Source organism: Camellia sinensis, chromosome 3 (assembly GCF_055761805.1).
Source record: "Camellia sinensis isolate YWXY chromosome 3, ASM5576180v1, whole genome shotgun sequence".
Lineage (NCBI taxonomy): Eukaryota > Viridiplantae > Streptophyta > Magnoliopsida > Ericales > Theaceae > Camellia > Camellia sinensis.
The window spans coordinates 13,414,097-13,427,074 of NC_138963.1; the positions used below are offsets into that span (position 1 = coordinate 13,414,097).

Sequence of the window (12,978 nt, forward strand, 5' to 3'; positions counted from 1 at the left end):
ATTGTAAATTGTGAACATTCACATTGTACAATTAATTGTATGACTTTAATTTTTTTAAGGCTAGTTGTATATTAATTGTACATTATGAACATTCACATTGTATTTTGATATGAATTTTTAAAAAAAAAAAATTTGAAAGTTAGTTGTATATTTGTTGTTTTTGTTACTATACTTATTAGTTGAACAATTATTTTTGTTACCATTGAACAATCGAAATAGTTGATTTTTACTTTTTTAATTTAATTTTGTATTTTCACGTTGCAGTGTAAATGTTCACATTGGTATAGGTTTATTTTTTTTAAAGACTTGTTTTGTATGTTAATTATCAATTGTGAACATTCACATTATTTTGGTATAAGTTTTATTTTTTCTAAAATTAATTTATGTTTGTTGTTTTTGTTACTAAGATTGTTGGTTGAACAATCATTTTTGTTATCATTGAACAATTAAAATAGTCAATTTTCATTTTTTTCAATTTTGTTTTATGCTTTCACGTTGCAATGTAAATGTTCACAGTGATATGAATTTTTTTTAAGGCTAATTATATGTTAATTGTAAACTGTGAATATTCATATTGTATTTTGGTATGAATTTTGTTTTTTGAAAGTTAATTTTATGTTTGTTGTTTATTGTAAATATTCACATTGTACTTTAGTATAGTATATGTTTTATTTTTTTTCAAAAGTTAGTTGTATATTTATTATTTATTTTGAGTATTCATATTGTATTTTGATTTTTGTTCAGATTTTTTGTTGCATTATTTTTAAAATTTTCACATTATAAAAATGTTAAAATTTTATAATTTGAGATTTTTTCCGTAGAATCAGGAAGAGATTTTCTCCTTAAAATGAAGGAGAAATTTTCTCCATAAAATAAGAGAAAGATTTTATCTCTTTAGAATGAGGGATTATTGTTATTTTTTATTGTGTATTAGTTTCAAAATGTAACTAAAAGGAAAAAAGAAAAGATATATAAAATGTAATTATATTTCATTCAAATTTCACTTATCAGTTCTCTTTTTCTTTCCAAATATTTATTCAAATTGATGTTTCAAAAACAGACTAACTAAAAGGTCGAGGCAACATTTTTTTTTTCTTCTTCCTTTTTTCCTTGTTAACTTAATAAATTATTTCCTTTCTTTTCGTTCCTAAATTTCCAAACATGTGTATGGCATGACATGTTTGGTTGTTGAAATGCTCTTTCTTTTTCTTTTTTTTCTTCCAACAAAAAATTATTCTTTTAATAAATTATTTTATTTTATTTTTTGTTCGACTTACTAATCTAAAATACAAGCCTCTCAGAAAATTATCAAATTTAAATGTGTCAAAATAATCATAATTGCTATGAAAGTAAAACCCTAATGTCCTCCCAATTAACCAAAATCAAGACAGTAGTTAATAAATTTGATAAGTTAATTTTTTTTTTTTTTTTTGTTGTGTAAATCACACTAATCTCCCTTGAGGTTTAGAAAAAAAAAAATCGAACTAACACTTGCCACTCTTATCAATAATTCATTAATTGTTAGATGGAAAAAATTAATATTGTATTTTTTTTTTTTACATTAAAACGAATATATTATCCAAGTTTATCATTGTGGCTACAAACCATTTCACTTTAATCTACTAAAAAAAATGTCAATATAATTATGCCAAATTTATAAATTTTATTACATTTTTTATCAGTGTAATTTATTCTTCTTTTTTCTTAACTTAAAAAGGAAAAAATCCAACAAGTCCTACTTTTTTCTATAAACTACTGATAATTTGTTAATATGACCCAATGATATTGTTAACATGGCCCAATACTACTTTGGTGTGAAAATAAAACTGGCCCAACTGGTTAAGCCCGGACTTAAAATCGGGCATGCAATGGAGCTGGAAGAATTATCCAGACTTTGTTTGGGCTGGTTTTGTAAAGAATTTGGAAGTCCAGCCCATATTATTAAATAAATAGTCCTATGTGCTGGACTTAAATACCTATAAGTTTTGTAATGTATCAATGAGTCTTATTTGGTCCTGACATTTTTTTAAAGATATTGATAAGTATGATTTATAGGTAAATAAGTTTGGTCACTAGGACCAGCCGGTGAGTTTTTCAATAGTTACTTGCTATTGGTGGTGATTTATACAATCCTTGATAATTATTTATAATTTCATTTTTTTTTTCTACCAAAAAATAATTTGTATACAAAATACTCAAAGGGGATATATATGAACCTAAAGATAATCAAAATAGAGATAAGTATCAAATACTTTTTATACATACGGCCGGATAACATACAAGGTTTGGAGAGAAACAAAATGAGATAAATAATCTAGGATAGAAATTTAGCCCCACCTAAGACTTGACTACAATACAAATGTTAAAATTTTAGAAAAATTCAATGTAAAAACAATCAGAAATGAGTATAGAAGTCAGTAGACTACATAGATGAATTTTGAATAATTTTTAAAAAATAAGATATTATACCAATTCATTTAATCAAATCTCGATCTTGTTTAAAGTAGGGAATGACAGTATTTGCTATCAAACACTGGTTAATTTACAAGGAAATCAATAAAGTCAGCAGAGCATTAGTGTAGACAAATCACGATTAGGTATGGAAAAGCAATATCAGACTGAAAATTTTGAAATTTATATGAACCTTATGAGGAGTCTATGGCTCTTTCCCTAGTCAAAATATTTGCATATATATAATGAGAGTGGAAGTCAAAATAAAAAAAAAAAAATTAATAAATAAAAATTTAATGAGAGAGTGGAAGTTATGCCACTATCCTGAAAACTGCTGCAAATATAATCTAATATAAAAAATTTGTCTGCCATTTACATACTAATAAAAATGACATAAAAAAAAAATTCCAATTTGACAATATCTAATAGCATTTCTACAAACACGTAAATTTCTCAAAAAAAAAATATACAAAATGCAGCTAGAATTGCATTCATTATCGTGGAATGTGGGTCCATTCAAAATGAATAGGCTCTTTTTTTTTAGGGTACTCCCGGGAATAGATCTAGTGGAGACGAGTGTAGCATAGAGTGTTATCTTATGTATAATTTTTTGAATTTTTTTTTTGATCAGCAAAAATAATTTTATTGATGAAAAAAGAAATTACAACAAAAAAAGAAAAAATGATGAGTGCAAAAAGCATCATAACAACCAAATCAATCCCAATTAGGTTGGCACCGATAAGATCGCCAAATCATATGCTAGCACACCATCAGAAGTTGGTGAGAGACCAACCACAAACACCCAACAAAACAAACCCAGATATAGCAAACCAGAACTAAAACAACCCAACCCAACCAACCTACCAAACATAAGGAAATATCAGCAGCCAAATTGAAGACTTTACCCCCACAGAGAAAACAATTCAAATAAATTGTTAATAATATTCAGCAGATTAGATGTTAGTCTTAACTTGTTAGGCTATGTTAATTCAAGGTTGGGTGGTCTTGGTCCGGTGTGTTGATCTATGTTGGTTCTTGGGTGAAGTTTATAGTTTGTGGCTAAACTGTGAGGGCAGTAACTTCTCTCCGATTGATGATATCTGTGCTATTGAATGTATACTGACTTGGGAGTTGATTAGGAGATCAGGATATTTGCTTTGTGGTAGGGATTGATGCTTGGGTTTGTGGGTGATCAATGTTGCTAAATTTCTATGATGACTATTTCATCTCAGTTTGGCTTGAGGGTAATACAACTTATTTTCTCATAATCACTCTCAAAATTAGGATGCTTATATTATGACTATTTGATACAACTTATTTGAATTGATTATAATTTTATTATTTGATACAACTTATCTGAATTGATTATAATTTTATTATTCTAGGAGTCTATGCCAAATTGGTCTTGTTTATTATACTTTAATGAGCTAATTATAACTTAATTTAATTTAAAAATGTGTATCAGACTGTTTAGTACAGCTTCTGCTTACAACTTATTAGATAGAATTTAGACTTAAATAAGTTAAAAATACTAATATCTAAAAGCCAAAGGCTGCTTTTACCTTCTGCTTTATGATTATCAACTTTTAACTTATAATAAACTGCACCAAACAAGACTACTGTTTGATGCAATTTTTGTTTACAACTTATTATGCAAAAATAATTTAAATTAGTTAAGAAAATTTAATTTTGAAAGTCGGCTAAAATGTGCTTTTCGCTTCTGCTTAGTATTAGCTTTTAAGGTCCCAGTACCTACTTAACTGATTTGAAACAAATCAAACTTCTTTTGATTTCTTTTTCAGCTGCTACTAAAAAAGAAAACAAAAGAAGTGGAAACTAATTAATAATTAGAAACACTTATTTTTTTTAATTTATAATTTTAGAAAACAGCAAAAGAACACCTTAATACTGGTTTCATTCATCTAATTAAATATTAATTACGAAAAAGATGATCAAAATTAAGGTCGTCTTGGTTTCACATGCATGAACATACTGGAAAATCAAATGTTGATTAATTAAGCAGAAAACAATAGGGACGTTCATGCATGTTCTCATGTGATGAGTTACTAAGAGAGGAGAGAGAGAGAGAATCAAACATGGGATGAGAGAGAGGAAAGAGTGGCACGTGAGAGGGAGGTGGACTAACGTGCGACCCATGTGAATGGGGGCGGGTCCACGACCCACTTCCTTCAAAGAGAATCTTAGGTCAAAAGGGTCATTTAGAAATGTCCACATCCAACTTTTAAACATCAAAGCCCACATTGCATTAAATAACTCAAACAACCCATACCACTCTCTTTTGCATTTCTATAAGATAATAAAAAATTAAAAAAAAAACACTTTCGAAACATGCTAAGTAATAATGACATTGCAAGCTATATAACAACTATATAATTATAAAAATTCCACCATAAAGGAGAAAGAGAAAAATATTTTTATATATAGCTAAAACATATATAGATTTAATTAGCCTATGCTTCGATAGCAAAGGAATCATCACAATTCAACACACTATTTTATCTAAGTAATTTAACAGAAAAAAATGGAAGTAAAAAAAAAGAAAAAAAGAAATCCAACACACATCACATGTAGCGGAAGTATTGCTACCTCCCCATGTATGATACAAAAATATGGTGAGAAAAGTTTGGTAGTTGAACTCGATGGAGCGGAGGCGAGTTGATTCAGTGTTTTGGGGGTGTGGGTGTGAGTGTGGGTGCGGGAGGCTTGCATTGGTAGCACTTGGCAAAGAGCCCAAATGTGTCAACTTGTCTAACAAAGTTGGTCATGCTAGCCCATCCACCAAACCCGAAACCCACCACCAAGACCCAGACAACCACAAAGATGTTCACCACATACATGGCGGTCCAGCTTGGCAAGAACGGAGGAGGCTTCTCTGCCGCATTCTGCAATTCATTCAAAGGCAAGTTCAAGTAATTTTCGGGCACACTTCAATCAAATGGTTCAATTTAAAACACACTTTAGGTTCGTTCCTTTTAGGTTGTTATATTTTAATAATCAATTACAAAAATAATAGTGATCACTAATTAGACGATAAGACTACTGTCACTGAAGAGACTGTTCAACTCTTGTTGCCTATTTTCTAGCCGATTTTGAAATTTGGTTTTTTCTTTAGAATTAATGTTAAAAAAAAAAAAATGGTAAATAAGTCGAAATTGGGAGAGGGTGTTTGATGCACTTGAGACAATATTCTAATATCTCCATGATCACCTCAGATTCATTGTATAAGAGAGGCCTGTGTAATCGTGTGGCTATGGAGGGAATGGGATATTGGCTTAGCAGCACCAAATAAGTTTGTTTTTTTGTTTTTTTTTTTTTTTGGGGGGGGGGGGGGGGGGGAGGTTTGTAATTATTTGTTGTCCAAAGACAAATTTAAATGATGTCTTGACTTAAGTATTATTATGCTGTGTTTAGTTAGGGGATTTAGAGAGGGGATTTGAAAAGAAAAATAAAACAAATAGGTGAAATGTGAATAAAACATGTATATTTCACCTAGTTTCACACACTTTTTCTCTTTTCCTTTCTAAATCCCTCACCAAATCCCCCAACCAAACATAAATTAAGGTCTCGTTTGGGAACAAGTTATTTTAGTAACTTTTTGATTTTTTAACGAAAATATAAGGTAAAAAAACTAATATGTTTGTAATAATTTTTTAACTTTTTACGAAAAGAAGTACAAAAAGTAGAAAAAAAAATCTTTAATTTTTTTAATAATTTTTTAACTTTTAAAACAGTCCCTTACCTAACGAAACCTAATTAAAACAGTGAATTTCACTATTTATTTGTCTTTTTTTAAAAAAGATAACTGAATACTTCAACATAAATGCGTGGAGCAATATTCTTGAAGCAATGTCATTCAAAAAAAAAAATATTCTTGGAGCAATAAATAATTTCTCGCACAAGTGAGTCAACAACTACGCCAGCTCATTTCAGACATAATACAACACTCAAGACTGCAGCATATAACTAAAATGAAAAGGACACCCCACCTATCTAGCAATATTTCCAAATCCAAGACTTAAATGCTATTGTACTCTTGTACTCTCTCTCTCCTCTCTCTGGCATAGATACCATAGTAGCATAGCAACGCAACACAGTTCGTTCAAAACAAACAAAAAAAAAAAAGCATAGCAACACAGTGGAATGGGAATCCCCAACAAAACCGGGGTGTCCACTAATTCCTCAAATTACCAAAACAACCCTAGTGAATCAAGATTATCACAGAATTACCAACCCATGAAAAAGTCCGCAGCAGAATCATCGAAAGGGTATTTCTGTAAATTGACATGGATGGCTCATAAAGCCTTACAGATTATGCCTGAATGGATGGACCACGACAAAGGCTATAATAGGAGCATTTAATAATTGGGTAGAGAGAGCGAAAGAGAGGAGAGAGAATAAGATACTCCATCTTCAATTTTTTTCAATTGAACTATGTTTTGAAATTATGGTATTCCAAATTTTTTAATAATTCAGTTATTGTAAATTTTTGAGATAACGAGAGGGAAAATCTTGAAGATACCTGGCGGGCGGAGGCCTTTCTATAAGTGAGCATATGAGCAAGAGAAGGGATGATGTAGACGGTGAAGCTAACCAAGAGAGCCCCAACAGCGGAGTTAATAGGCCCGAAGAACGGGAAGATAATGGCCAAGAACCATATTGGTATCACCACTGGCAACCTTGCTAGTGCCCTCATGCATATGCTTTTTGTGTCATGCATTCCAATCACCTTCTCCCAAACAAAGTATAATGGTGTACAAGCAAACCCAAATGTTATAAACTGCAAAACACACATAAGCACCCATTTTAGTTCACAAACAACACTTGTTATGAGGTAAATTGTTTTGGGCTAAATACATTATTGTGAGTCTCAATTGAAATATCATTGATTAAAATGAAAGAAACTGCACAGTTTACGACTGACTCTGTTTAATTCGTTAAAAATAGTAGTCGACCTGGTGAATGAGCATTAGTATAACGGCACCATCACGCCATCGAGTCTTAGGGAGGAGGGAGAAGGCATTGGAGTGGTTCAAAAGTTCGTCGCCGAATGCCCAATAGACGGCCGAAGCAGACGGTAGTGTTAGTGTGAAAACGTATAGTGTGGCGATCAAGTATATATACTTGAATTTTTGGGGCTTCCACATTGCATGCATAATTTCTCTGCAAAATTTACATCATCATGCTGACAAGATCAATATTGTTATTTTTACAACAATCAAAGTCGACAAAAACAGTCTCAATGTAATTTTACTCTTTTCGCTATCAAAGAAATAGTGTATAGCTTATGAAAAGTAGTGAAGTAATAGGACAATCCTAACAATTAAAAATAAAAAATAAAAATAAAAACTTTTAAAATAAAAATAAATAAAAAATCACAAAGTGAAATAGAAATGAATCCTACTAGGGAAAACACTAATGATTTTGAATGATCCAAGACATTTTCAAAGCATGTTCATTGGATTCTAGTCATGGCAATGAACAATACATGAAACTTAGAAAATGTCCAAAAGACCCTCAACTTTCCGCCGAAAGTCTTCTACTTCCAAATTTCTCTTTCCCATTTTGTTGCAATTCTAATTATTTAAAATAAAATTATCTCTAGAGACATGATCTAATGATAGTAAAAACAAGACTCATTTTTCTTTTTTCTGTTTTTGGGGTGAAAAGGGAAATGGAGGGGAAAATGTTATTTTCCCAGGAAACAAACAAAAGTAGTTTCTATGATTCTGTCTGTGGTCTCAAACCCCGAGGTGGCCGGCAAAAGCTGCAAACAGAAGCCCCATTGAAGCGAAGAAGAAGATAAAACAGTATGATACATATAAGCTAGGTTTGACGAAGGCTTTTTTTTTTCATTATAAAAAGATTTAAAAAAATAAATTAAAAAATTAATAAGATAAAATATTATATTTAAATTATAATTATTTTATTTTTATATAAATTATAAATATATCTTGAATTTTGATTAAAATACAAATCACTTATGTGGTTTTGAAAATTACATTCTACCTTTTAAAATTTTTAATTTCATAACAAATCATCTCTTCTATTAATAAATCATCAAATCAATTAACAATTTTTAATGATATTACAAATATATTTCAATTAATAATTTAGATAATTTTATTATTATATAAGAGAACAATTATAAATTTTATTTTTTAGTTAATTTTGTTAAATAAAAAATATTACCAATGAGGTATTTATAATTTTTCAAATTATAAAGATAATTTGTACTTTAAACAAACCTCAAAATGTATTTATAATTTATTCTTTATTTTTGCTCTTAAAAAAAAAATCATCCCAAACAATAACTTTTTAATCCTAAACCCCAAACGAAGGCATATATCAACACGCACTAATAAAAAAACCTTACACTGTGACAGCATGTCCACCGAAGGTGTATAGTATATTAGTGGCTCCGGTGAAATACAGTACCAGCTTTGTCGGAGCCGAGTGCGTCGCACCATCCTTCTGTAAATCAAATCCAACAGTATCAATCGATATATCAGTAAATATTACTATCAAAAGTTCAAAATTACAATATATATATATAAGTGCCGGTGCGATATTTTATACATAATTTACTACCTGGCCATGAACAAGAGCTGCAATGGTCATGTACCAAGCAGTGTATGTGGTCATGCCAAGGCCTAGAAAAGACCAAATCCTGTAGTTGTGGAAAGATGGTATGAACACAGTGGTTGCACAGCAAGCTCCAAATATGTATGTCCATGTCCTCTTGTCCAATTTGTCATTGATATAGTATATGTTACTGTTTATCATCAGCAAGCAACAAAACCCAGTTCAAATATATTTTCCAAAAAAACTATATCAAGTTTGGGAAACACCAAAAAACAAAAACAAAAAAAAGGCCTTACCTTGCACATGCAATAAGCTGTATTACAGATCCAAATAAAAGAAAAGTACAGTTGAAGGCAAGACCCACTGCTTTCCAGTAAGGACCCAACAACCCATCTAGCACTTCAAACCACTGCAGCTCACAACAATTAAAAATGGGTTCAGTGGTGGTGGTGGGTGGTGGTTGTGTGGTGGTGGTGAGAAGGAAATCCAACCTGAATGACATGGTTCTTGAAATTAACATTTTCTTTCTCCTTTCTAGTTCTGTACTCAATGTACAGAACACTGATGAGGTAAGCTGTCCAGCTACCAACAAGACCATAGAAAACCTGAAACAGAATTCCAGAGAGCATACCCAGCTGAGAGAACGAGTAGGGCAATGTCAACAGAACTTGAGCTACCTGAAACGATCATGACAAAAATTCAATCAAATCAAAGCAAAAATCACAAGATTCTAGAAATGGGTATTGCATAAATGTGAAAAATAAAATTAAAAAAAAAAATTTGGGTTTGATTTGATTTGATGAGATATATACTTGATTGGAAGCACAGCTAAACCAAGCGTCCCAAGCAGAACCGCCATGCCAGAGGAGGTTCTTGACACGGAAAATGGACTGGTCTTCTTCATGCCTGTTGTCTTCTTCCTTGGCACCATCATGTTCTGTCTCGTTGTTGGGGTTGGAGACTATGGCTTCCTCTGCTTGCTTCTGAGGCAACATTGTCTTCGATTTGCTCTAAAATTTCTGGCAGATCTGAAGCAACAAAAAAAGACACTCAATGGGACACCAAAAACACTAAAAAAAATATTAAAAAAAAACACTCTGCTCTTCCCCAGAAAACGAAACCCAGATCCAAAAACAATACAAAAAACAAAAACAAAGAACAATAAAAAAAAACCCAGTACCACTTTCTCTCATATACCTTTCTTTGAGACGTCTCTTTCCGTAACCCAGATCACTTTTTATTTTGTTTTTGGAAGCAAAGAAAGCAAAAACAAGATGGGTATTGAATGAGATATAGCAAAAGCACTGATAGGAATTTTACAGATTTGGCAGAACTAGAAAGAGAGAGAGAGAGAGAGAGAGAGAGAATTAATTTCTTCAACTAGAAAATCTGAATGAATCACAGCTACAAGATTTCCCACTTTAAATGCGGATTAAACACAAACCCAGATTTCTCTGCAGACAAAAGTAAGTGATGAACCCTCAGAGGCGGCGAGAGAGGCCTCAAAAGCAGGGAAATTTTCAGAGCTTGTTTTTTCGAAATGGTTATTATATTTCTCAAGGACTCAGAGTAGCAAGAAAGCACCGCTTTTTGATCCGATTCGACTACACACGCATATATATATATATATATATAAACAAATAGATAGATAAGCTTTCGCTTTCTATGGCTTTGAAATTCCTCTTTTTTTGCTCTGTGTTTAAAGGAGGAGGGAACTCCAATTCACTGTATTCCACTTCTGATTCGATTCTTTTTGGGTCTTGGTTTTGAAAGAGGGAGAATCGAGTGGTTTATGCGACAGAGACTTTGTTTTAATCAGTGAGTGAGAAGTGAGGACTCCATGGATAGGTTGAGAGCTGCCTTCTTATAGGCATAAATTCGTTTAACGGCTCATATTCAGGACTATAAAAATTTGACAAGGTGCTAATATATGTTTATTATTTAATAGGTTTTGTGATAATTGATAATTTTTTTTATTAAATATTATTAAAAAGTTATTAATTATTAATTTTTAGTGGTAATTTAAAAATTTTGTTATAAAAATATCATTAATTATAAATTTTAGATATAGTTAAAAAAATTGTCACAAAAAAAGACATTAATTTTTAACTTTTATTCACAATTTAAAAAATTCGATACAAAAAAACTTTATTAGGATTCGTTTAGATGTGGGTTGATTTTTTTGACTATTTTAATCTTGGGCTAAAAGGTCTCGTTTGAAATATGCTCTTTGGCTTTTTTGGCTTTTGTGAGAAAAAAAATAAAATTATTATAATTTGGATGTGATATTTTATCTTATTGAACTAAAAAGTCTTTTTTGTCTTTTTATGACTATTTTAGTCAAAAAGTCCAATTTTAACTTATGTCAAACGAAGGCTTAATTGTTAATGTTTAGCGATATATGCAAAATTTCATCATGAAAAATTATTTTTAATGATGATTTTACTATGACTAACTTTTAATTTCGTTTGAGAATAAGCTATTTTAATAATTTTTTTGTTTTTTATAAAAATACATGCAAACAATTAGATAGATTGATGTGATAACTTATAGTGACTTTTTAGCTAAAATATATAATCACCAAACAAAGTATTGAAAATTAAGTTTAACTATTAGGACCAATTGATAGTTTAGTCTCATGAATTATATAAAAAATAAATAAAAATATAGGAAGTCTTTAAATCATTAAATTAAAAACATAATAGGAAGCATTTAAATGCATTTTCAAAAAATTATGAAACATCCTATTTTGGAAAAAAAATAATTTAAGAAATGTTTGAGACCCAAAAAAATTCTCATAATTTCACCTATAATAATGTGGAATGGTGGGGGTGTTACCTTTTGATTTATCACATTCAATAATGTGGAGCTCTACTTCATTATCGTGTCATTATAAGTGTATTTAATTATGAATTTTTTGGGTAGGGTAAATGACATGTGGCACTTTCCTCTATTATAATTGGATCTAACAGTAGGATCTATTATATTTGAGAGGGTAATTTTTGGTAAAAATTGGGCCGAGCTGTGAGATGGGCTTTACGACCCAAAGTACGAAGGACTGGATAAAAAGGCCCAATGGAAATGTAAAAGTTATTCCGGTCCAAGAGTAAGAAAGTTACTCCGGTTCAAGAATGGTAAAGTTACTTCGGCCTAGAAGAGATGTTGAGTTACTTCGGTCCGTACAACTTTTCTAGTAAGGCCGGTCTCGGAGATAGTCCAGCCATGATGTATTCTGGGTAGGTCGGTCGGAATGTTGCTACTCGGTAGATCAGTCCAACCACATCATGGTTCGTGCATGAGAGAACCGAAATATGATGTAGCAAGAAGAAGAACCGAACTACTGTTAGTACGGCCTACTCCGTGGCTCGATATAGCCAGTATTATTTCGGTCATGTGGTAGTTCGGCCATAGTAAAAACCATCCCACTTGGTTTAAGCAGTGGGGGGGTGTAAAAGGATAAGCATTATCCTTTAGGAGTATGAATCCTAAGAGGACTCTGCATGGAAAAATAAAAGTCCTACTAGGATTGGGTCACTCAAAACCTATAAAAGCTCACAAGCATCACCTTGGAAGAAGGTAACAGAACCCCACATACAATTTTGCTTCATGAATATATTGAGCTTTGTCTATTTGTCAAGTTATCTGACTTAGGCATCGGAGAGGTTTCCGGCACACACCCGCCGGCTAGCTCACGTTTGTGTTTTCAGGTGACAAAGCGACGTCGTACGAAGGAGCGTGGACTTAGTCAACAGGATTATACGAGGAGAATTATTTCTTCCCCGTACAATTGGCGCCGTCTGTGGGAAGACCAGACAGAACAAAACCTCTTAATTAAAGCTTCTCCCCTTTACAATCAATGGCACACATTGAAGACTTGCCGCAGTCCGCCGTCGACGGACTAACTCCAGAAGGGGGCGCAAGGCG

The 12,978-nt window shown here is 31.7% G+C and overlaps 1 protein-coding gene across 2 annotated transcripts; it reads right to left on the minus strand.

Moving 5' to 3' along the window:
* Window positions 1-4,862: 4,862 nt before the first annotated feature.
* Window positions 4,863-10,958, minus strand: LOC114308010 (auxin transporter-like protein 2). Of its 2 annotated transcripts, none has more exons than XM_028253503.2 (9): window positions 10,252-10,958; window positions 9,867-10,082; window positions 9,546-9,731; window positions 9,351-9,463; window positions 9,061-9,244; window positions 8,846-8,943; window positions 7,425-7,632; window positions 6,992-7,249; window positions 4,863-5,354 (listed from the first exon to the last, which is right to left on the minus strand). In XM_028253503.2, the coding sequence occupies exons 2-9, from the start codon at window positions 10,047-10,049 to the stop codon at window positions 5,133-5,135; spliced, it is 1,452 nt and encodes a 483-aa protein (XP_028109304.1). In that variant the 5' UTR covers window positions 10,050-10,082; window positions 10,252-10,958; the 3' UTR covers window positions 4,863-5,132. The 2 variants fall into 2 exon arrangements, with proteins under 2 accessions (XP_028109304.1, XP_028109305.1); XM_028253504.2 differs by having other exon boundaries at window positions 10,499-10,954.
* Window positions 10,959-12,978: the final 2,020 nt, after the last annotated feature.

Coding starts and splice junctions, on each gene's coding strand:
- LOC114308010 (XM_028253503.2), bottom strand. CDS start 10,049: ATGTTGCCTCAGAAGCAAGCAGAGGAAGCCATAGTCTCCAACCCCAAC. Junction 9,464..9,545: donor TCAAGAACCATGTCATTCAG/GTTGGATTTCCT, acceptor TGTGAGCTGCAG/TGGTTTGAAGTGCTAGATGG. Junction 7,633..8,845: donor GGTGGACATGCTGTCACAGT/GTAAGGTTTTTT, acceptor TAAATTTTGCAG/AGAAATTATGCATGCAATGT.